The 26,113-nt window shown below is 49.9% G+C and overlaps 1 protein-coding gene across 3 annotated transcripts in view; it reads left to right on the forward strand.

Annotated features, from left to right (window-relative positions):
* The window catches only part of NCAPG2 (non-SMC condensin II complex subunit G2), a 403,487-nt gene that overhangs the window by 175,136 nt on the left and 202,238 nt on the right, over positions 1 to 26,113 (forward strand). For all 3 annotated transcript variants that reach the window (XM_085631953.1, XM_085631952.1, XM_085631954.1), the window contains exons 17-18: positions 13,660 to 13,730; positions 18,777 to 18,930. In XM_085631953.1, coding sequence (XP_085488079.1) covers positions 13,660 to 13,730; positions 18,777 to 18,930 — 225 coding nt within the window. The remainder of the gene's footprint in view (positions 1 to 13,659; positions 13,731 to 18,776; positions 18,931 to 26,113) is intronic.

Genomic DNA, 26,113 nt, shown 5'->3' on the forward strand with positions numbered 1-26,113 from the left:
CCTCCAAAGGGGAGGACTCAGGCACCTTCTCACCCTCCACGAGGACTGACCGGAGGGCATGACGCACCTGAACATAGCGGAAAAACTCGGAAGTCCCCAGCTCATACTCCTTCTGCAACTCTTCAAAGGACTTCACCCTCCCCTTAATCAGCACATCTCCGACCCTGGAGATGCCGATCAGGTCCCATTTATCAAAACCTTTTGTATGCCAAAGCCTACCCAATCTTTCAGATTCAAACAGCGGGGTAGCGAGGGTGAGCCTATCCTTCCAGCCCAGCGAGTCATTTGCCATCTTCCACACACGCACCGCCACCCCAGTGGGCCCCGTGGGGGACGAGTCCAGGGACCGCGAGTACAACGCCCTGTGATAGTTACCACCACGCAGCAACCACCTATCCATGACATAACCAGGGCTGAGGGCAGGGCCATAGAGACCATGATTAATCGTGCTCAGCTGGGTGGCCCAATAGTAGCGTCGGATGTCTGGAAGCGCAATACCCCCATCATACCATGGAAGCGTCAACTTAGCAATTGCTATTCGCGGCCGCCCGTCCCACAACAACGTTCGTTGGAGGCTTTCGATCTCCCGAAAGTATTTGGCCGGTACCCAATCTAGAGTATTCTGCAATGCGTAGAGGAACCGGGGAAGAGACATCATTTTGAACAAGGCAGCGCGCCCAACGAGGGAGAGCGGCAGCCTCCGCCAGCCCTCTACATCCCGCCGCAGGCGCGCTAGGGGGGGGAGCAGGTTCCTCTCATACCGCAAAGCGGAGTCCGTGGAGATAAAGATCCCCAGATACACGAAGCCCTGCTGAGCGATCTGGATCGAACAAGTTCGCGGGATCGGTGGAACCTCGCCACTCAGAACATATAGATACGATTTACTCCAGTTGATGACGAGACCCGAATTCCTACCGAAAGATGTAAGAACGTCACAGACCACTATCAGTGATTTCTTGGGCGAGGCAAAATACAACAGGATGTCATCAGCATATAGCGAAATGCGGTCCTCGTGTTCGGGCGACCATCTAAGTCCCCGTATATCCGGGTTCCAGCGTATCCACGCCGCCAGTGGCTCAAGGGCGAACAACAATGGCGACAGGGGGCAACCTTGCCGAGTGCCCCTCCCAAGCTGAAACGGAGTCGACGCCCGGCCATTTACCACCACACTCGCAAGGGGTCCCTCATACAGCAACCTCACCCAGCTCACAAAACCATGGCCAAAGCCGAACTTGGCCAGCACAGCCCACAAATATGCCCATTCCACCGTAACAAAGGCCATCGTGGCATCGAGAGACGCCACAACAGCTGGTTCACGCAGCGTGCCCGCCCTGGCGATTACACCATGAAGGCGCCGAAGGTTTAACGCAGTGTTACGATGCGGAATAAAACCGGATTGATCCGGATGGATCAGGTCTCCAAGTACCCTGATCAATCGGGCCGCAAGGACTTTAGCCAGAATCTTCGGCTCGGCGTTAAGAAGTGAGATAGGCCTATATGAGGAACACTTATCTCGGGGTTTACCATCTTTGTGTATAACAACAATTGTCGCCAGTCGCTGATCCAACGGGAGGGTCCCACTCCCCCGCGCCTCCACGAACATGGCGCGCAGGTGAGGGGCAACCCTATCCGGAAACAGCTTATACAGGTCAATTGGCAAGCCATTCGGGCCCGAGGCCTTGCCCGAGTTCAGCGCGCGGATAGCTCCCGCCACCTCATCGACCGTTATGTCTCCATCCAGATCGTCCCTATCTACGTCGGATAGACAGGGCAAAGCGATATCACGCAAGAGGTCACGCGAGTCCTCGGGCGGCCTATCCGACACTGAGGCATAAACCATACGGAAATAGTCCGTGAAGCACTGTACAATCCTCTCAGGTTCCACAATCACCTCTCCCCCCCTCTCCCGTCAACTCCGGCACTACTCTATTAACCCGTTCTTTTTTGTCCAGCCAAGCTAGGAGTTTCCCGGCCTTGTCACCAACATCATACAAGCGGCCCTGCTGTTCCCTACTGAGGGTCTTAGCGGCATTCGTCACCAGGTCCTTATACTCGGCTTGCTTCAAGCTCAGCTCATGCAGTGAGGCCTCTGTAACCTCCTCCTCTAGCGCTCCCTCCAAAGCCACGATCTCCTCCTCAACCTGCATAACCTCGCCATCTCTCCGCCGCTTGGCCGCCACTACAAGGGAGAGGGCCTCCCCTCGCAGCACGGTCTTAAATGCTTCCCACAGCGACACTGCCGAGTCCATGGATCCCTGATTGTCCTTGAAAAAATTATCAACTGTCTTCACCAGTGCGCTGCGCATCTTGGGGTCTCGGAAGTACCAAGGGTTAATAGGAGCCACCCTTCCCCCTCCCTTACGGCCAACATCCAGCCTGACCCACACTGGCGAATGGTCCGATATACCACGCGCCATGTGCCTGGCCTCGGACACCATTGAGGCGTGCGCAGCCAGAGTGAGCAGGTAATCAATCCTAGAGAGGCTACCATGCGCTCCGGAGTGGAAGGTGTATTGGCTCTGTGTGGGGTGCCGGAGCCTCCAGCAGTCTATCAGGCCAAGTGTGTCAAAGTCTGGAAGCCACTTCTGAGCCCCCCCTGTGTCTCTGGGCGGGTATCTATCCAGCAGCCCAGAGCCGACAGCATTGAAATCACCCCCCACCACAAGCATACCCCCCGGGAGATCCAGCAAGGCCCTACCCAGATCTGTAAACGTGGAGGCCTGCAGGGCCGGCGGGACATAAACCGAAACTAAAACCAAAGTTCTTCCTTCCCACCGCCCCGCCACCGCCACAAACCTCCCCCTATCGTCAACAATGGTGGAGTCCACCTCAAATGGTAGCGAGGCTCTGACTAGGATGCCCACACCCCTGGACCCAGAGGAAAATCCCGAATGAGCTATGAATTTATAACCCTTCCTATTAAGAGCATAGCACGTGTTACCTATAAGGTGCGTCTCCTGCAGTAGGGCGACGTCCGGCAATGACCGTTTCAAAAATTGCAAAACAATCCCGCGCTTAATGCGATCCCCCAAACCATTAACATTCCAGCTAATAACACTTAAACCCCTACCCCCCATCCCCAAACGTAAGGAGGCCCACCCCACACCCGAAGAGCCACCATGGAACAGTCCTGAAAATAATCAATACGCCTTGCAGAAACAAACCCCCCAACAACAAACCCAAAATCCCAACTATCCCCTCCACCCTGCACCCCTGCTGCAGCTTACAAAGCCCCCTCAACTTGCAGTGTGCCTGTCGCCCTACCAAACCCAAAATCTACAAAAAGTACCCTAAGGGAGGAAAGAGCTCCCCTTGTCCTCCCACAACCCTCCGTATTTACTGCATTCTGTTCAAGTCATTAGCTAGAGTCAAATCGAGTCAGTCCGGTTCCGAAGACATCAACCTTGTTCATCCCGGCCACTGTCCCCGTCTGCGGCAGTGTCCTCTCCCGTCCGTCGTCGGGGCAGAGCGTCCAGCCATTCGTCGGCCATGACAGGCGACTCAAAAAAGAATGTTCGGTCTTCGTACACCACACGTAGTCTGGCAGGGAAGAGCATGGCATATTTCAGTTCCCTCTCCCGAAGCCGCCTCTTCACCCCCAGGAAGCCCTGCCTCTGCACCTGCTGGGTGAAGTCAGGATAGAAATTCACCGTCGCGTTCTGGAAGGGGACCGGGCCCGTCACCCTCGATGCTTGCAGGATAGCGTCCCGATCTCGAAAATGAAAGAGCCGGGCGACAATCGGCCTCGGTGGGGCTCCCACCTTGGGCCTACCACCCGGCACCCTATGGGCCCTCTCAACTGCGAAAAACTTTCCAAGACCCTTAGGCTGCAGATGGTTAAGCACCAAGTCCTCCACTAGCAGGTCTACAGAAGTCTCGTCCGAGGACTCCGGGACCCCGATAACGCGCACGTTGTTGCGCCTGGCCCGGCTCTCAAAGTCCTCCAGCCGACGGGCGGCGAGATCACTCTCGGTCCGCAACTTACGGACCTCGGTCTGTAGTTCCGAGACATCATCAGCGAGGCCCGTGGTCTTGAGGTCCAGGGTTTTAACTCGTTCGTTCGTTTTGCCCAAATCCGCGCGGATCAGATTAACGTCCACCAAGATGGCATCCACTTTGTGCGCCAGGGCATCAAACTGTCTCCCAATCGAAGTCTGCAGCCCTTCGAGCGTGCCCATGACATCCTGGAGCGAGAGCTCCGGGGCCAAGGGTGAGGCAGTCTTCTGTGCATCCGGCGACTGGCTCGGTCCACCCGGTGACCCCTTCTGCTGGGCGTAGCGGTCCATATTATTGGCCTGAGTATAGGCTCCCCGCCTGGTGGCCTTAGGCTTCAGCCGATCCACCTCTGCTTTGCCCGACATGGTTGGCTCAAGCAGGTCGGTTCAAACAGGACGACCCTCTCTCAGCAAAAGGAGGCAGGAGTGCTCAGTCCTGCGATGGGCCGCCAGAGTAGCGTGCAGAGCGTCCAAATGATAATAAAGCAGCCGAGAGCACTCCCTGGGCAGGGCCAACAAAGGGCGAGAAAGTGAAAGTGAAAGGATAGGGACCTCCGTCCGGTAGTTCACACCTCGCCTGGCCGCTGTTGTTCAATTAGAGGTCGGGCATCCTGCCAACTCTAGCCCCTGGCATCCCTCGAAGATAGGCCTCAATCTTCCGCCATGCATAACTCCGGTTCCCGGTGGGCGATCCGACCGCGGGTAGCATCAATCGCCTCCCTGATAAGTCATCTGCACGATGCCATGCATGCAAACAGGATTAGAGACAGGATAGTCGACGGAGGGCACGAGGGTCTCGGGAGCTCAAAGCTCACGCGGCCATCTTGGTCAAGCGCTAGGCTCCTCCCGTGCTCCAGGTTTTGATCGAAGAAAACACTTCGCATTCGTCGAGCAGCTCGGCTCGAGGCGCAGAAAGCAGCGCCAAACCCGGACAACATCTTCGGGACCGAAGATGAGGAGGTCGTGGACCTTGAAGTTCAAGGAGAGATATCGGGTCCGGCGTCGGAGCGTGAATCCGACTATGATGCCGAGGACGAACATATTCTAGATGAAGAGGAAGATGAAGTCGTCGAACAGGTAGGAGACGGCGGAGAGGCCCTTGGGGCCGAGGAGGATAGCTAGGAAGAAGAGCTACGCCCACAGGTCCACTCAGGGCCCAAAGAGACACTCGATAAGGCTCAGGTCGCGGGATCGCCACATGGCCTTACCCAAGATCGTTCCTCTCGTTCTTCCGCCCCGCATACATGCCCGGCGTCGAACTATCCTAAAGAGCCGTCGGTATCGAAAGCGCCATCACTCGATCAACGAGAATCGAAACTGAAGGCAACGGAACCGAAAGCGAAACCGAAAGTGAAAGAGTCTCTACACGGCACCAAGGCCTCGAAGCCCTCGGAGCCGAAGACACAAAAGAAGGCTGTCGACGCCGAAAGGAGTCTTACGAACGTCGAGCCGAAGGCGGCACCTGCAATCAAGGTCAAGGTGGCCGACCCGAAAATATCGACGCCAAGGAGCGTCGACACACATATGGAGAGCGGCCCTCGAGAGCCACCCCATTCCAGTCTTCGTGTCCAGAAAACGACATCTGGTACAGGGCTTGATGCCACAACGAAAAAGGCGTCGAAGGACCGTGTCCAATCCACAGCACCGTCTCCCTTTGTAAAGCAGAAGGTGTCGGAGTCGTTTATTACGCATCCAAACCAAGGCTTCCATGATTGGCGCGAAAACGGCCCCGCAGCCAAAAGCGGTCAGCGCGGTTCACATCGCGTCGACGCACATCAAGTTCGGACTCCCACCAGCGGTGCGACCAAAAATGTTCGACGCCAAAAAGGGTCTCGACCCACAAGAACCTATCGACCCGAAGAAAAATGTCGAGACACCGACAGGAATTCAAACGGAAAAGAGAGCTGTTGCAATACCTCACGACGATGAGGATCCCAGGCAATTTATCGACGCCAATACTGGTAGACTTTCCATTTACAAACGGAAAATAGTAACAGAGACACCAATGGAGCCCTACAAAATTCCCTTAAAGAAAAAAAGATTCACATCACCAGTTCTAGTGGAACAACTTCACTATTGTGCCACAGAACCTCAGTCATTCTCACCCACACACTCTAATGTGGATGCTGGAGATGCTGATGATATAGAGGGCACCTATCCTATGGACACTGACCCTGAAGACCAACCTTGGGTGGACAATACTGATGCAGGGGACCCACATACTGCTCCAGACACACAGGCATATGTGGTGAAAACATCTCCTACAGAGGATACGGCTGCTTTCAATGCCTTAATTGAAAGCGCCACCAACAATCATGACGTACAGCTCCACACTGATCCTATTGAGGACGACTTTCTAATGGATACCTTCTCTACCTCAGAAAGATCTGTTAAAACTCTGCCCATGCTGAAGGGGGTCCTCAAACAAGCTAATGACATTTTTAAGGAGACCACAAGGGCAAGAGTCCTTAACCCTAGAATTGAAAAAAAATATAGGCCAGCTCCTGTGGACCCTGCCTACATAAAAGGACAGTTGCCTTTAGACTCATTGGTGGTTTCCAATGCTCGGAAGAGAGCCAACTCACAGACAACGGGTGATGCTCCTCCCCCAGACAAAGAGTCTAAGGTCTTGGAAACATCAGGAAAGAGGGTTGCTGCACAGGCAGCTAACATCTGGAGAATTGCCAACACTCAGGCACTTCTGGCTAGATACGACAGGGCACATTATGATACCCTAGAGACACTGCTACAGCATCTCCCAGATCAGTATAAAGAAGGAGCAGAGTCACTAATTACAGAAGGGAAGCTTATAAGCAACGCTTCCATTAAGTGCGCTCTTGACGCAGCTGACACTGCAGCTCGGGCTATTAACACCAGCGTCATGTTAAGACGGCATGCTTGGTTAAGAATCTCTGGATTCAAACCAGAAATACAAACAACTATACTTAATCAACCTGTCAACCCTAACTCCCTCTTTGGCCCCGAAGTTGACACCACCCTAGAGAAACTCAAAAAGGATACGGAGACTGCAAAGTCTATGGGGGCTCTGCAATCACAGCAGTTTCGGAGTGGGTCCTTTCGTCGCTCCAACAACAGAGGACCATCTAAAAGCCAAAACTCCCAACAGTCGCAGTACACTAAAGGAGGTACACAGACCACCTATAATAAAAATAATAGAGGTGGATACCGTGGAAACAACGTCAAAGGCAGAGGCCGTGGAAATAACAGCTCCAGGTCCTCCGCCACCAACAAACAGTGACGCCTTGTCACTGCCCCCCGACCACGTAACACCTGTCGGGGGGAGACTCCAACAGTTCCTGCCAGTCTGGGAATCCATTACTACAGACAGGTGGGTGAGAGAAATTATCCAGTACGGTTATTGTCTAGAGTTCACGTCCACTCCACCCAACATACCACCAAGACACCATCATATGTCCGCAGAGCACTTGCACTTATTCCAACAGGAAGTTCTCAGCATGCTCCAAAAAGGAGCCATAGAACTCGTGCCTGCAAAGGAACGAGGATCAGGGGTGTATTCACTGTATTTTCTGATCCCCAAAAAGGATGGATCTCTCAGACCCATACTAGATCTAAGACCTCTAAACCGTTACATTCTGTCAGAGCATTTTCACATGCTCACTCTGCAACAAGTACTACTGTTGCTCAGTCAGGGAGACTTTCTCGCAACATTAGACCTCAAAGATGCGTATTTCCATATACCCATACACCCCTCACACAGAAAGTATCTCAGGTTCACTGTTCTCAATCAGCATTACCAGTTCAAAGTCCTCCCTTTCAGGGTAACTACAGCACCCAGAGTTTTCACCAAGTGCCTGGCTACAGTGGCGGCACACTTAAGGAGACAACACATACATGTCTATACTTATCTGGACGACTGGCTTGTCCAGGGAAAGTCGGCCCGGCACTGTGCCAGCCACATGTCCCACACCATTCACCTTCTTCACAGCCTGGGCTTCTCACTGAATTATCCAAAGTCCCACCTTCAACCCAACCACGTACAGCAGTACCTAGGCGCAACCATAGACACTCGGGCAGCCACGGCACAACCAAATTCAGTCAGGATCAACAGCATTCAGTTGCTCATAAAGAAGTTCAGACCTCAACACTCTCTCCCAGCAAGAGTGTTTATGCAGTTGATAGGCATGATGGCCTCCTGCATCGTCATAGTCCCGCACGCAAGATTACATATGCGCCCGCTTCAGGAGTGCTTGGCACGTCAGTGGAATCAGGCCCACGGACAATTAAAAGACCTAGTGTTGGTGAGCGGTCGGGCATACAACTCTCTGCATTGGTGGAATCCACAAAACCTTTGCAAGGGCCGACCGTTCCGGGAGCCTGTTCCACAAATCATACTGACGGCGGACGCGTCTCTCCAGGGATGGGGAGCTCATGTACTCAATCACACAGTGCAGGGACTATGGACGACACAGCAAAAGAAGATGCACATCAACCTTCTGGAACTGATGGCAATCTTCCTAGCCATGAAAGCATTCAAGATGCACCTGTGCAACAAAGTCGTGTTGATCCGAACAGACCAACATGACTGCCATGTACTACATACAGAAGCAGGGAGGAACACACTCGCCACAGTTGTCTCATCTGGCTCAGAGCATGTGGAAGTGGGCCATTCAGAGGAATATCTTCCTCATGGCGGAACACCTCCCGGGCAAAGACAACCAGATGGCAGACCTGCTCAGCAGACAAAGCCACCAGATGCACGAGTAGGAAATACATCCATCAGTACTCCAACCGTACTTCCAGCAGTGGGGTCATCCAGAGATAGACCTATTCGCCACAAGGGAAAACGCAAAATGCCAAAACTTTGCCGCCAGGTTCCCACATCCACAGTCGCAGGGCAATGCAATATGGATGAACTGGTCCGGCAGATTTGCGTACGCTTTTCCCCCAGCACCGTTAATACCGCTGGTGGCACGCAAACTCAAGCAACACTCAATGACGCTCATCCTGGTTGCTCCAACGTGGGCACGTCAGCCTTGGTACACCACGTTTCTGGAACTCTCCGTGGTACCGCATCAAAGGCTACGGCTCACACCCACACTTTTAACGCAGAGCCGTGGCGAGATTCAGCACCCAGATCCGCAACAGCTGAACCTGGCGATCTGGCTCCTGAGATCTTAGAATTTGGCTACCTAAACTTGCCTCCAGAATGTATGAATATCATCAAGGAGGCACGGAGACCCACTACCAGAGCCTGCTACGCGGCTAAGTGGAAAAGATTTGTCATTTATTGTCAAAATAATGACATCAATCCGCTGGATGCATCAACGCAAAACATTATCTGTTATCTATTACACTTATACCGATGCAATCTAGCATACAATTCCATCCGTATACATTTAACCGCACTGGCAGCTTACCTTCAGAATAGGCAGAACCTCTCTCTGTTCAAAGTACCCTGCCATCAGAGCTTTCTTGGAGGGACTCAGACGTGTGATTCCTCCACGACACCCTCTTTCCCCAGTCTGGAACCTAAATGTGGTCCTCACCAGACTGATGGGACCACCTTTTGAACCTCTACACTCTTGTGAGATTCAATTTATAACATGGAAAGTAGCTTTCCTAGTTGCCATTACTTCCCTAAGACGAGTTAGTGAACTTCAGGCACTAACCATTCAAGAGCCATTTATACAGGTTCATGCAAACAGGGTAGTACTACGCACCAACCCTACTTTCATGCCCAAGGTAATCTCGCAGTTCCATATGAACCAATCCATAGAACTGCCCGTGTTTTATCCTAATCCTGAGAATGTAGCAGAGAGAATGCTCCACACACTTGATAGCAAAAGAGCTCTCATGTACTATATTGATAGAACACAAAGTTTCAGGAAGACAAAACAACTGTTTGTTGCCTTCTCTCCACAGCACAAAGGCAACCCCATTTCCAAAGCAGGAATAGCTAGGTGGATCATTAAGTGTATACAGATTTGCTATCAAAAAGCTAAGCGCACACTAACGATTCCTCCAAGAGCCCACTCCACACGAAAATTGGGGGGCCTCCATGGCTTTCCTGGGAAATATTCCTCTAGAGGAGATATGTAGAGCAGCCACATGGTCCACTATACATACCTTTACCAAACACTACTGTGTGGATGTACACTCAAGACAGCAAGCTGCTGTAGGACAGGCTGTTCTCAAAACTCTTTTTCAGACTGCTGCAGCTGGCACGGGCAGCCACCGCTAAAGGGAGGGACTGCTATATAATCTATGCACAGATATGAATTCAGCAGCCCACATGCCTCGAACCGAATATGCTACTTACCAGTATGCATCTGTTCTTGGCATGTAGGGCTGCTGACATTCATATCGCCCACCCTCCTCCCCGGCGCCTGTAGCAGCTGTAGCATTCAGTAATCACTGGTTAGCATGGTCATCATTCACTGTATTATACTCCATCTATGCCACAATGGCGAAAAACAATCTAAAGGATGGAGGGTATGCCCATGCACACTGTAGTCCAGGGGAGGAGCCACCTATCTCGTGATACTTCGAAGACTCTTCCAGGACAACAATGTGCAATCATCCGGACCCAACACTAGGCGGCGATCTATGCACAGATATGAATGTCAGCAGCCCTACATGCCAAGAACAGATGCATACTGGTAAGTAGCATATTCGATATTTTGATACCAAGAACGTCTAAAGCAAGTAAGAACTTTTTAGGATATTGCTTTTAGCAAGAAAGTAAAATGTTCACTTAAATGCGTCTTTATGCACAATGCTTTCTTAAGGGTGAAAAGGCATGTATAGCATACAGTTAATTGAGTATGGTTTCTGGCGGTCTCCTTTTGGAATTTAGGGTCGTAGTGGGCTAATGTCCAAAGTAGTTCCTGCAAATTCTCGTTACCTGCCATTGGGCATCTGCGTGCAGAGGTGCTAGTCGCGTTGGCAGCTGTGCGTGCTGTGCTGGTAAAGGTAAGGGGGCAACCTAGAAACAGGCTGGAGAGGGAGACTTTTGGACAAGTCCAGGAGCGCCCAACAGGGTGTTTGGGTTGCGAGTCCCTTGGGAGGGAGGGAGGGAGGGAGGGGGGGGCACAGCCAGTTTGTCGGTACCTTGGCTGGGGCACACTGGTGCAGAGTTGAAAGGTCGGCTGTGCTCTGTGCACCTTGCGGTCATCAGTCCCACCAGTTAAGAGTGCAAAATCATGAGAGTTGGGCCACTCTGGAAGTGGATCTCTGTGGTGCTGACGTCCCTCGATGGCTGCTTTGGCTTGGAGGTGTTGGAGTCCCGACTGGGCTCAGTCTTTGTTTGCTGCCAGTGGTCCGGTACCCATGGTATTGGTCCTGTGCGACTGGTTGGTCCGAGTGTCCTCTCACTTGGCAGGCAGGGTTTGGCACCACATGTCCACAGCAGTTTTCACTTCTTGCGGTGCTCAATTCCGTCCAATCTGAGTTCCGGGAGTCAGAGGTGGCCCCTAAATACTAAATTTAAGGGTGTATCAGAGAATGACTGGTAGTAGCCAATGGCTTACTTACCTGTAGGGTGCCTACACCCTCTATATGAACACTTCCTGTGGGAAGAGGGCATAACCCTGACCCAGAAGGCCTAATTCCACCAAACCCAAGATGGTTATATATCAGAGGTGGCAGAGGCCTTTGAAGGCTCATGCCATGAAATGCTGATTACTTAGCCATCCTGGTTGGAGTAGGAGCTGGCATGGTTTCTGCCTTCCGAGAGCGCGGGCTGTCGCCTGCAGGGGGTCGGAAACCTCTCCGTGGTGGCAGGCAGGTCTACACCAGTCAGCCAGCACACTAGTAGTCGGTAGGTTTTCAGGGGGCACATCTAAGGTGTCCTCTTGGTGCCTATTTTTAAAAAATCCATCACTGGAATCAGTTCAGGCTTATTGATACGAGCTGTTTAATACCAAACATATCTAGATTCAGTGAAACCCTCGTGTAGCTAGGGAACTTATAAACACCGGTGTCCAGCACATGTACTTCCCCGTTCACTTCTAATATCTGCTCAGACATCACAGAGGCACATCTGCTCATTTAGATATGTCCACACATGTAGTATAGTTCACCCTGCCTTAGGGTTGTAGTTCCTGCTGTAGGGGTGTCTTGCCTATACTGCATGCAGTGTCTGCAGGCATGGCAGACAGGAGGTGTGCCTTGTCGGGTCTGTACTTTTCTCTGTACTATAACACACAGCTTGCAATGGTAGTCTGCATGTTAGTGCTGAGGTTTTTATTTTTTTTAGGGTGGCACAATTCATGGTGCAGCCCTGGGAGACACTCCTTAGTGTTCCATCCCCTAGGTACCAAGATTACCATTTACTAAGGACTTACAGAGTGTGCTAATGGCATTGCCTGTTGAGGAACAATTGCACAGTTTTAGGGAAATAGGTCTGGCACTGGAGACCTGGTCAGCAGGAACCCAGTGCATTTCTGTAAAAATTGCATAATATACCAGTCAGTTTCCTACTCCATGATACACCTAACCCTCACTAGTAAATTGTTGGTCTTAATTTGAACGTATTTTCTCCTGGCTTTGTCATCTCTGATAATGCAGTTGGCCAGGAATACCAGGGGATCCATGGCTTTGATATATTAGCATGTAGCATTCCCTATGCAGAGTAAGAGTTCAAGAATGAAGACTGGCTCCCACCCTCATCTTCCTCCTCTTACTCCCCCTTTGATATGAAACATCCTCTGTCACAGATGAAAATTGTGTAGTGAGCAGTACAGCAACGTGGAATGGGAATCCGGCTCCCTCCTGATAACTCTATTGCTTTTTATGTAATGGGAGTGCTTTAGATTGGTTTTGTGAGAGGTTTAAAGTATGTTTTCAGATGTTGTCAATCTAAAATGCACTAAAAAGTGACAAATGCTGTTGCTGGTAGCCAGCTTCTCTGATGGGGATTTTGCAAGATAGGATTTTAATATGCCTTGAAATGGCAACATTTGTTCTCCTCTCTTGTCACAAGCCTGTTCACACTTTCCTTTCAAATTTTGCTCTTCGTTTTCTTTAGACGTTTAGAGGAAACTTGCCACTCACCTTCCCTAGGGTCTGCTTTTGAGACACCTTTATCAGAATTCATTATGGATTACCCGCATTGTGGGTTATTCAACAAATATTGTAGCATTTTAAAGTAATTGGGCGTAACCTTGTCACTTTATAGAAGAAACCATAAATAAAATAAAATGCATCAGAGAACTGTTCACATAGTTGTCCACTTTTTTGAGTAGACCTTTCACCTTCCATTCTACATGAAACTGAATGCAAAAATAAAAATTATGAAATCCTGTATGAAGACTGCAATCTGACATCATATGCTACGTAATGCCTTCTGTGGCATTATTTTTCAAACGTCTCTGTTGCCGCAGCCTTAATCATGGGGTTTGATTCAGAATCCAAGGAATGTCTTTTAATTGTGCAAGAGAGTTAGTCATCAGGACTAAGCTGGTTCGACAGGTCATGTCCATAAACAAGGGTGTGTATGCTTTGCAGCATTTGCAAACTTAGTATAAACGCTAACACTACCAGGCAGCATTGAGCATAGGAGAAAGATAAGAATTTGCAACTATGATAGTCATTACCAGGTCTAAGATTGCCTTTAATTGTTTGTTTTGTGTGTCTCAGTAGTCCTTATATATATATATATTTTTTTATTTTTTTACTTTAGGATGATCGCTGTATGATCCCACTTGTGATCCTGGCTTCTTTCATGCCGCCATCTTCCATTCCCACATTCAGGTATGTGACTCTTAAAAATGTTAGGTGTCTCCTGCAATCCCTTGTGCATCCCATTGATGTGTTGTGTCCTCCAGAGTGATGCCCATCCTCAGTTCTCAGCATCAATTTGTCAATGTGTTGTGTACCTAATTGTGCTTTGAAACTCTGACCTACATGAGTAATTGTGCTTCATCTAGGCAATATAGCCTGTTGCAAATCACGTAATCGGATGGAGTTATCTTGCAGCGGATTCCTTTCCTTTTAATTTCCCAGGCATCAGTCTGGATCATTAAAATGTTTCTTCGAGCAATACCCCTGCGCGGCGGTAGGTGGCATTTAGCGACTTCGCGTGACGTCGTCCACGTCGTCTATATAGGCACCCCCTCAGCACGCTGACGTCAGTTCTTTTCTTTCTGCACCAGTCAAGTGCTGGTCCGTGAAAAGAGCTACCCTCTGTCACTTTTTGACTGGATTTTTCGACATTATGGTGACTTCTTTTTATGTGAAAGTTTCCATGCCAAGGAATATTTCAGGTTTCAAGCTGTGCAGCGCCTGTCACCACGCCATGTCAGTGATGGACCGACATTTGGTTGGTCTCTGGTGTCTCAAGCGCGACCGTGACTCGCAGTCGTGCTCCGACTGCTGGGCCATGGCTGCGAAGGCTTTGCGGGAGCGGTCCCTAAAGCTGCTTGCGGCCCGGCAGGTGACACCAGGTTGTTCAACTCCTTAGAAGTCATGGTCCCTATTGAGAGAAAGGTCCAGGTTCTACTCCAGGAGTCTCAAGTCCTCTTCATCCCATTCAAAATCATCAGGACATTCAGGTAAAAGGCACAAGAAGTCGAAGCGTGCTTCGACTTCTCCTGTCCGTCGGCTGACATGATGGAGGAGCCTCTGCGTTCAAGGCCTTGTTTTTTGGAACCTGTGTCGACTCTGCGTCTCTCTGATGTGCAGCCTGGCCCCTCCGGCGTGCCTTCGCACCCTGCAGGGTCAGAGGGGGCTCCATTGAGTTCCACACCTGCGGTTCCGGTGATGCTGTTCCCCCTTGGATCCGGACTAGGATCCGAACCGGCATCAGTCGTGCCCCTGAGACCTTCCCCCACGCTGATGCTCTCCACGTTGCCGGCGCCTACCGATGTCGTCAGCCCCGTTCTCATCCCAAACAACCCAGACCAGAGGCATGGCATCGCTCGATGCCGATTCTGGCACCGACAGGGCCTTCAGGTCCTAGGTCATTTCCTGAGCCTTATTCTGTAGATCTCTGACTCGGAGAACATTGGGAGGGGTCGCTGGACCCTTTAGAAAACTAGCCAGAAGAGGAAATGGACTGGTATGAGGAATTGGGTGAGGCCAGTGGGCTGGATCCTATGCCACATACTGATATGCTTTCTCCCCTACCGTGGCTACAGAGGAAGGGGCGTCTTATGCTATGGTGCAGCGAGAAACAGCGAAGGTCCTTGGCCTTCAGCTTCCTTTGGTGGCAGTCAAGCATAACATCTTGATGGAGGTGCTACAACCGAGTGTATCCTCTAAACACCTTACTCCTGTTTAACGAGGCCCTTACTGACGTCCTACTAGGAATCTGGTCCAAGCCCAGCACAGGGGCGCCTGTGAATAGGACAATTGCCTGCTGCCACCGCCCTACTCCGGGCGACCCGAATTTCCTTACTACCTACCGTACCCCAAAGAGCTTGATAGTCCAGGCATCCACATCCCAAGGTGCGTTCCCTTCCGCTCCCCCGCATAGGGAATCCAAGAGGCTGCATAGTTGGAGTAAGAATTGTTTTTCTTCTGCTAGCCTTGCATTGCGGTCAGTGAACACTGCATGCTTATTGGATTGTTGTTCCCACACTTTGTGGGAAACATTTACGCAAGTGCTGCCACAGGTTCCAGAGGAGGCTTGGTCCGTCCTCTCTCAAGCAGTGTCAGATGGGAGAGATGCAGCAAAGTTCCCATCCAGTGTGGTCTCGACACAACCAACTTGCTGACGCCACTCCTGGCTAAGAACATCTGGCTTTTTGGGGGGATGTCCAGTCTTCTCTCATGGACATACCCTTTGCTGGCACCCGTCTCTTCAGAGATGAGGCAGACACAGCATTGGGGCGCTTTAAGTACTTACGGTCTACAGTCAAGTCCTTGGGCCTCTCAGTGGCCACACGTGCCCAGTCTGCCTTTTGCCTCTTGTGTGGCTACGGAAGGGGCATTCAACCGCCCACGCCATATCCCAGCCACCTAGCCACGCAAGTTCAGCAACCCCTGCTGAGCCGCAGTTCATTCCGACCACGTGGGTCAGCGACCAGAGGTCAAGTCAGTTCATGAGCACCCCCCTGGCAGCTTCAGCCTCCAAACCCTCTTAGTCTCGCCCTTCCAGACCATTGGCGTCCAGTTGGTGGCAGGATGACCATGATATCGGGCAGGTCGGTCCTCCAGATCATGTGAAGGGGCTACTCATTCCCCTTCTAGACCACCCCTATCTCCATGCCTCCATCCCACTCCATCTTGCCAGTGACACATGTCAAATGGCATATGCGGACTCTGCAGTGGGACCTGAAGCATCAGCATGAGGGTATTCTCTCTGACGTGGTCCAGCTCTCAGACTGAACTGCACAAGACTTGTAGTGGTGGCTGGCGAACCACTATTGAGTCAGAGGCAAATCGTTCTCCCTTCCCCAACCAGATCTCATAGTAGGAACAGATGTCACGTCTGGGATAAGGCGGCCATCGGGGAGAGGTGGAGATCAAATGGCTCTGATCTCTGGTGGAATCCGGACTCCACATAAACATACTGGACCTCTGTTTGATCTTACTGGCATTGAAAGCCTTTGTCCCATCCAGCAAAAGAAGGCTAGGGCAAGTGTTCTCGGACAACACCACTGCCATGTGGTACTGCAACAAACATGGCGAAGTGGGGATGTGGACTCTTCATCTTCTCTGTACATGGTTGGAACAGTAGGGCATAGCCCTGGTGGTTCAACACCTTGCAGGTTCCCTGAATGCCAGAGCGGACAAACTCAGTTGATGCCTAATGGATCCGGAATGGTGTCTCCATTTGGAGGTGGTGCAAGGTCTCTTTCAACAGAGAATGCGCAATGTCAGCAGTTTTGAAGCAATTTCGAAGGCGGCTCTTCCTCGGGCGCTTTTCATCTCAAGTGGAGCTCAGTCCTCCTGTACGCCTTTCTGCCCATACCACTGCTGCCCAGAGTTCTCAAGAAGTTCAGGGACGACCAGGTCCAAGTCATTCTTGTGGCTCCGGACTGGGCATGGAGAGTCTGGTATCCCGAGCTTCACAGCATGGGTATCAATCCTCCGATCAGGCTGCCCCTTCAGGAGGATCTTCTGTCGCAGCAGCAGAGGAGGGTTCACCACCTGAACCTCTCAACTTTGCGCCTTCTTGCGTGGAGATTTAGCGGCGGCAGTTGATAGCTTTCGACCTTCCTCCTGTAATCTTTATTATTCTGGCAGCCAGCCGTCCTTCCACTAAGACTGTATATGCCTGACGATGGAACAGATTTGTAAAATCTTGTACAGGAAAGTCTATTGACCCTCTTTCTGCTTCTTTCTGCTTCCCTTTCTGATATTTTGCTTTTTATTTTGTCCTTGCTCTGGGCACCCTGCCTATTTAAATCACCTATTCTACATAGATTCCGGAAAGGCCTTGTACATATGTTGGTTCCTGCCCCTTTCATTATGCCTCAGTGGGACCTTAATTTGGTTCTCACTTTCCTAATGTGCGCTCCTTTCAAGTCTCTGCGTAACTACCCCCCTCCGCCTGCTCGCCATCAAAAAAGCTTTCTTAGTGGCAATTACATCTGCCAGGAGGGTGAGCGAGTTGCAGGCTCTATTGTCCAAACCTTCCTTTCTCACTATATACCCTAACAAATTGGTGCTTTGCACTAGCTCCTCTTTACTTCCGAAAATGGTGACTCCCTTTCATGTGGGGCAATCTGTCACTTTGCCTACTTTCTCTGCTCATCCACATCCCTCCAAAGAAGAGGAGTGACTCCACCACCTGGGCCCAAACAGAGCATTGTCGTTCTACCTTGACCGCAGAAAAGAATTCCGAGTGGACGACCAAGTCTTTGTGGGGTACGTTGGAGTGAAGAAAAGTCGTGCAGTACAGAAGAGGACCATCTCGCGGTGGGTCGTCCTCTGCATCAACATTTTCTATGATATTGCCAAAAAGCAGCCTGTTGAAGGCTTAAGGGCTCATTTCACCAGAGCTAAGACTGCTACCACTGCTTTTCAACATGGACTTCCAGTTCTGGACATCAGTCAGGCAACAGCATGGGCATCCCTGCACATGTTCACCAAACATTACTGCCTGGATAGTCTGGTCTGCAGGGATGGCCATTTTGGCCTCTCAGTACTGCAGGACTTCCTAGTGTAAATTTGTCCGCAGTCCCTCCTTCTGGGATGGCATTGCTTTGTTATCTCTTCAGAGGTAAGGAATCTGTAGCTAGATGTCTCCATCAAATGGACAAGTTACTTACCTTCGTTAATGCCTTATCTGGTAGAGACATGATCCATGATTTCTTAGACCCACTCATCCTCCCCGCACTGCGAACAAGTTTCTAGGGTCAGGGCTGTTCCCATTGTGGGCCCTAGTTTCTTGAAAAAACACCAATGTCAGTACTCTTCATGGCTCCGCTTTCCTGGTGTGGAAAGTCGTGAAAAGTAACTGACGTCCGCCGGCTGAGGTGGCGGTTATATAGGTGATGCAATGTCAATTCTGGCGTGGAGGACTACGACGCTACTGTCACGTGGAGCTGACTGACTCCACCTACTGGCACTCAGGGGTATTGCTTAAAGAAAATTGTTCCGGATCCAGTCTGACGCCTGGGAAATTCAAAGGTAAGGAATGTATGGCTAGATCATGTCTCTACCAGATAAGGCGTTACCGAAGGTAAGTAACTTGTCTAATAAAATAAATATAAAGTTTACTTTCGAGGTCACGATATGGTCATCAACATGTTTCTCAATGTTGTTTTTTGTGTTCCCCTTTGGTTATACCCAGATGTAATGTTCATCACATTTAATAGTAAAAAGTAGAATTTTTGCAATCCCTTTCAGCTGCGGTGTTTTGTCCAAGTTGCGGAATATGGAGAATGGAGTCGATGAATCTAAATACTCTACGCTTATAGACTGCCTGTGCCGCTGGCAACAGGTGGGTCATGTAATGGAGTTGGTTATAGATTGGCTTACCGATGCAGTGCCTCAAAATAAGGTAAGACACTAAAATCTCAAACTTTTATAAATCAATGTCTACCTAATGAGCTTTATTGCAAGGCTGTATAGCTATCATTGCTGATGTGGAGCACACAATTCGGTTCTCAACCAAAACCCACCCCTTTATGATGCCGTTTGAGTATATCAAGCAAGAACTGTCCTTGCATATGATTGTCATAGAAAATTTGGTTCCATGCCTATTGTGTTCTACGAGTTAAGATCATAAAGGTTACAGCACAAGTGAAGGAACTATTTTTTTAACATATACATTCTTGCTGTGTGGTAACTTCAATTGTGCCCCAGATTCCCAATTTGTGTGAAATGATGGTATCTTCAGTAAGAAGTATGCCTTAAATGTTTTTGAACTAGGAGCATGGTTCCCAAAGGACAAGGTTAAACTTTTGACTTCTGTCTCCATTCGGTTATTCCAATGTTTGGATATGATTTCAGACCTTTCACGGATTCACAAAATATACCATAAGAACACTAGCTGTTAATTGGGGATCGCCAATTCTTAAATGCACTCATGTTTAATGTCCAATAATTAAACAGTTATGCCTGCCCAAGAGACTGACATGTGTTTTAGCACTTTTTTTGAGTGGTGGTTGCATCAAGTGTCTAAAAGTGACCCGCTGTTGTATCAAAAAAGCCCTATCATAGTTCTGCAGTTGTTGAAATAAAGCTGTGCTTCAAAGATTTCTTCCGTTGAGGAGACAGATCATTTCATTTCTGGATCTTTGAAGAAGCGAGTGTTCGCTCTCAGTGTAGTTTTCTCTTTCTGGGATCCTGCCTGAGAGGACTAAACCATCAGTTTGGGGGTGATTCTCACCACTACCCCTTTGAGGCCAGAGTTTGAACATTTTTGAAAAATTTACCTTGTTTTTGCTCTGAACACCGTTGCAAAATTGCCCTCACCCAGGTCAAAATTAGATATAACACCTGCTTCTCTCAGCAAAGACAATATTGGGCTCCTGGCTGAGCATATACCATTGGTATTGAATGACACTCTGCGGAGTGGGATCTCTGCGGGTTCCCCGAAGCAGACTCTTCCATTGAAAAATCTCTGTGTTAAGCCTAGTTTACTTAGAGATTTCAAGCCTGTTTCTACAGTGACCTTGTTATCAAAAATAGTTGAATCAGTATTTACTTCTGAGCTACAAGAACAAATGAAGATGCTTTCTAGTCCGGTTTCAGACCCATGAGAAACACCGAAACAGCAGTGCTTATTATTCAATAGGAGGTTTTGAAAACGTGTTCAATATGGCCCCATTGCTTTGATCCTCTAGTGGCCTTTAGTACCATAGCTAAGGAGTTACCCCTTGCCCGCTCAGACCATGATTTAAGAAAGAAGGTCTATCCAGACCGTTTCATGTTGAAAGTGCAAAGCTTAAAGTTTGGGATCTCCTTTGGCTCAGCTTTATCTCCACTCCTTTTTAAAATGTATATGGTGCCCTCGGATTGGATTATTGAATCGTGTGGTCCATGATTTTGATTGTTGTTTGATGACACCCTAGTTCTATTGTATCATCACAAAAGTTCTGATGATACTTGTCACAGTGCAACCTTCATACTTTCGAAACAAACCTAGATGTCCAAACAATTATTGCTGATGTTTCAATGATCTTCTACCATATGTCCTCCTCCTGAGCAATTGAACATGTTGCAAAATGTAGGTTATTATCGACTCTTCGCTATTTGTTGCACATTGCTAGTTGCAACTGAAGTAGCTGATTGCCATCAATTTTGTTCATCCACATTGTTTCCCCTATTTGGAGCACTAGCTGCCTGGCACTGCCTAAAGAGTCTTTCTCTGCTCTGGAAGTTATTTGAACATTTCTCAATAGTATTGCTAATTTACTAGCTATTAAAAAAAAAAAAATCAACCCAAATAATGCTTGGTGCTAAATAAATACTTCTGAACTGGGTCTATACAGGACAGAACCACTGTATTTAAGCAAGTGTTAGTGATCATCCCATCTGTGTTTTTTTCCCAGAATAGATTTTATTTACTTCATTTCTGCAATCTAGTGGGTACCAATAATGTACACTGTGTCTAGATAGAAAACATAGTTTAGTAGTCCTGTCATAGAATATAAATCGCTTCTGTGCATCATATGCATTCAACATAGTTGTCAGTTGCGGTATGACCAGGCCTCGGTAGTCTGCCCATCTCTGCCAGATTTTAGGATGCTACTGAGTGCATCCATGTGCCATGAAAACTGGGATCTCCAATCCCATACAAAAGTCCATTCCATTTTATAGTAGGAGGTGATTCGGATTTCCAACCCCTCGCTGTGTCTCGCTTGGTGGTGGTGAGGCCAAGCCAAAGGAGATGGTGTTAATACCTATTGCCACCAATCTCGTCTGTTATATGAAGTATTGTAAGTCTAGGGGATCTATTCAATTCCCACCCCAGTATTTCAGTTTAGCACACCAATACACCGGACCAGAACCTATCTAGGGCTATACATGTCCAGACTGTATGTAGGAATGTACCCTCCTTGTTCTGACATCGTAGACATACTGGGTAATCAGTCAGGCCAGCTCTCCATAATCTGTGGCGCGTGTAATACGCCCTGTGGAGGTACTTAAACTGGATGAATCGTAGGCGGGAGGAAATGGCCATGCCACGGGGGATTACAGGGCCTCGATCCAATCATCTGTGTCTATGGGGCCTATGTCTGTTTGCCAGGTATCTTTAAGTGTCTGAAGTGTTGTGACTCTGTGTGTAATGAGGGATTGGTATATTTTGGATATCTTATGTTCACCAAGGTCTCCCATTAAAAGCTTGCCCTCTAGTGGATTAAATTCTGGAAGTGTCTCCAATTTATCCATGTGGGGTGTGATAGTGTGGCAGAGCTAAAAATATTTTCTGATGGATACATCTGCCAGTGGATTCCTCACCTTGTGAATATCCCCTGCGCCAGCATTCCACGGATTTTTTCCCCCAGCTCTCCACGCCGACGTGGACGTCCTAATACCCTGGCTCCGCTCACGACTCCGTATGATGTCACCAGAGCCATAAGAGAGCCACGTCGGTGTGATGACGTCCGTTCCCTTTTTTCCGCGCCGTCGACGCGTAACGGTTTTCCAGCACTCTCCTGTTACTTTGTAGTCTCCCTGTGGGTTACTGTTTCTGGATTTACCATGTCTTCGACGAGGAAGTCAGGTTTTAAGCCGTGTAGGGAATGTGGGGGTCACATGTCCATCACTGACCACCATGAAGATTGCTTATGGTGCCTTTCATCGGACCATGATGTGGACGACTGTTCTTGCTGTAGAAAAATGAATCCCAAGGCCCTGAAAGAGAGGGAAGCGAAGCTTTTCATGGCCAAGGCGAAAAAGGAGAGCAGAGGTAGGAAGAAAGAAAAGTCGAAGCCGGAGTCGTCAACTTTGCACTTTTCGAATTCGAGAAGGCACAAAAAGAAGAGGAAACATAGCTCTCTGCGCCGATCGTCTAAGAGTAAGGCTTCGAGGTCGCCGTCGCCTCGACGTCGAAGTAAGGAATTCATTTCTCCTTCGCCTTCCCGTTCTCCTCGTGTTTCTCCGGAGAAGTCACCTTCGCCCAAGTTGACTCCGGCGCAGTCTCCGGCGCCGGTGGATTCTCCAGCTTCCGACGCTGAGCCGGAGCAGGTGGTAGATCTTTCGCCAGTGCCAGAAGGTGAACCTGCGGCTCCAGTTGAGGATACTCCGGCTCCTCCTCGGCCGGATTCAGGTTCTAACCCATACCCGTATTTCCCGACTCCGGGTGCGGATCCGACGCATTTCCTTAATGCAATGTGTGGGGTTTTCCAAAGAGCTGCCTTCCCAACCGGCGCACCTTCTGGTCCCGTGGGTCCAATGGCGTTTAGTTTGGGCATGCCGCAACATTATGCTCAGGCACCTTTTATGCCCTTCTTGCCGATGGCTCCTTCATGGCAGTTCCCGGCGCCGTCTGGAGAGCCTTCCTCCCGGCCTCGACTGGATTGCTTGCCTTCATCGGAGCCTCCCTCAACGCCGACTCCCTCTGCACCGCGTCCGGTGCCGCCGACTCCACTTTCGGTGCTGCCGACTCCGCGTACGGCGCCGCCGACGCCGTGCCCTCGGATCCGCTCTCGAAGAGAGGCACAGAGGATTATAGAGGAGGAGCAATATAGGGAGGAAGTGGAGGAAGGTGAAGTTGGTGACTCCACTGATGAATTTGAGGGCATTCAGGAGGCAAGCGGATTAGATGCTACTCCTGAATGGGAGCACTCTTCTGCCAGATCTTCTCCTCCACAAGAGTTGGCTCCTTACCATTTAGACATCGGGAAGGCTGCGGAGCTGTTGGATTTACAGTTGCCTTCTGCAGAATACAAGCCAAACTTTTTGACTGAAGTCCTTCATTCACCTTCTTCCATCGTTGAGCCTTTGTTGCCATTAATTGAGTCTATTTTAGAGCCTGTTATGGACGTTTGGCGCACGCCACTTTCTTCACCTGCGGTCTCCAGAACTGTGACAAGGAGGTATAGAGTGGCTCTGGGGAACCCGAGCTTCCTTTCCTCGCACCCTTCACCAGAGAGTCTTGTAGTGCAAGCTCCCTGTTCGAAGCAATCTTCAGGTGCTTTTCCACAAGCACCAGCTGACAGGGACTCTAAAAAGATCGAACAGTCAGCTAAAAAGGTCTGTTCATCTGGAAGTATGGCGCTTAAGTCAACAAATGCCACTTGCTTATTGGGGCACTACGTTCATGTTTTAATGGACTCGGTGAAGCAGTTAGCCCCTAAACTGCCTGATGAGGAGAAGGTCTCTTTTATGGAGGTTGTTGCAGATACTCAAGCTGCCGCTAGGCAAGTTATTCAGTCGGGCCTAGATACGGCTGTTTCCATGACTAGGATTATGGGATCTTCTATAGCCACTAGTAGGCAGGCTTGGCTTCGTTCTTCCGGCTTCTCTGCTGATGTTCAGGCCACCCTAGTCGACTTACCCTTTGATGGGGAAAAGCTTTTTTGGGAAAAAGCTGATTCCGCCCTGCAAAGATTTAAAGATAGCAGGGCTACTGCGGAATCTTTAGGTTTGCAGACGCAAGCAAAAGGGTTTGGCTACAGGAAGTATAGAGGATTTGGGAGGTCATCCTTCGTTCCTTCCGTCAACCGCAGCAGCAGCAGCAACAGCAGCAAAATCCTCTCTGTAGATCATATAAAGGAAGACAAAGGGGTCGGCGAGGTTCTGGTCGCAATCCCTCCTCCTCTTCAGCCTCCTCTGCTCCCAATGAAGCTTCAGGGAAGCAGCCCTAGATCATGTGAGGCCTGTTGGGGGTCGGGTGTCCCACTTTCTGTGAGGTTGGAAATCCGTCACGACGGACCTTTTGGGTTTTAAACCTTGTGGAGAATCGGTACGCCCATCCCTTTCGGGAGTTTACTCCCCCTTACCCTCCTTGCCAAGGTTTTTGCTCAGAGGACCATCTACTTATTCTGCAGAAGGAGGTTCTTGCATTGCTACAAAAAGGTGCGATAGAGGTGGTTCCGGAGCAGGAAAGGGGTCAGGGATGCTACTCCTGGTATTTCCTGATTCCCAAAAAGGACGGCAGATTGCGTCCAATGCTGGACCTCAAAGTTTTGCATTTTTATCTGAAACAGGAGAAATTCAAGATGCTAACCCTTGCACAGGTTCTTCAAGCGTTGCAGCAAGAAGACTGGATGGTGTTGACCGACTTGCAGGATGCGTATATCCACATCCCAATCCTGAAGTCGCACAGGAAGTATCTCCGTTGTACGGCTGGGTCGCAACACTACCAGTTTGCGGTTCTCCCGTTTGGTCTTACTACTGCACCTCGAGTCTTCACCAAGGTGATTGCAGTGGTGACTGCTCATCTCAGGAGGTCGGGGATACCAGAGATGGTGCAACGTCATCTGCAGATAACATCTCAACTGTTATTTGACTTGGGTTTTTCGAACAATGTGCCCAAATCTCACCTGGTGCCCTCTCAACGCAACCTGTTCATAGGGGCGGTACTGGACACTACTGTGTGTCGAGCATTTCCTCCTCCACAAAGAATTCTCGACATTCAGGAGATGATCCCTTTATTCCACAATGGAGCGGTTTTTCCAGTTCTGAAGGTCCTTCGCCTGCTCGGTCTGTTCGCCTCCTGCATTCTGTTGGTCAACCTTGCACGCTGGCACATGAGGGCACTTCAGTGGTGTCTCCGCAGGCAATGGTTTCAGCACAACGGAGATCTCAGGGAGTCGATCAGGATCTCCAGAGAAGCTGCAGCGGATCCGTCTTGGTGGAACGTGGAGGGCAACCTGTCTCAAGGAAAGCCCTTTCATCTTTCTCCAACGGTGGCCACAGTAATATCGGATGCCTCCACCCTAGGGTGGGGTGCTCATCTGGGGGATCTGGAGATCAAGGGTCTTTGTTCTCCAGAGGAAAGATGGTCTCATAACAATCTTCTAGAATTGCGTGCGATACGTTTGGCGCACAAGGCCTTCCTCCCTTCCTTTCGCGGTCAGTCGGTACAAGTCCTGACGGACAACACTACAGCGATGTGGTATGTCAACAAGCAGGGAGGAGTAGGGTCGTACCGTCTCTGCAGAGAGGTGTTGCGGCTCTGGTGCTGGGCTCAGGACCATCGGTTTTGCTTGATGGTGAATCATCTGGCTGGGGTGCTGAACGTACGTGCGGACAGTCTCAGTCGACAGTTTTTCGCCGACCACCAGTGGAGGCTTCATCCAGAGGTAGTTCAGCACGTCTTCCGGACGTAGGGGACTCCTCTGGTGGACCTTTTTGCCACTCTCGAACGCTTATTGCCCGTCATTCTGCAGTCTCCAGTTTCCGATGCATGGGGCGTTGGGGGACGCGTTTCAGTTGAGTTGGGGCTCACAACTCATTTACGCGTTTCTTCCCATACCCTTGATTCCTCGGGTTCTGAGGAAGATTCGCCAAGACCGGGCCCAAGTTATATTGATCGCCCCGGATTGGCCAAGAAGGATGTGGTACACAGATCTACTTCACCTTTCATCGCACCCTCCGCTCTGTCTCCCTCTCAGGGCCGACCTCCTCTCGCAGTCGAAGGGGCATGTTCTACACCCCCAGTTCCAGAGCCTGCACCTTCATGCCTGGAGATTGAACGGGGCAACCTGAGTTCTTTCTCTTTCCCGCCTGATGTGGTGGATGTTTTTTTTATCGATCAGGCGACACTCCACCAAGTCTATTTACTCCCA

Source organism: Triturus cristatus, chromosome 10 (genome assembly GCF_964204655.1).
Source record: "Triturus cristatus chromosome 10, aTriCri1.1, whole genome shotgun sequence".
Classification (NCBI taxonomy): Eukaryota; Metazoa; Chordata; class Amphibia; order Caudata; family Salamandridae; genus Triturus; species Triturus cristatus.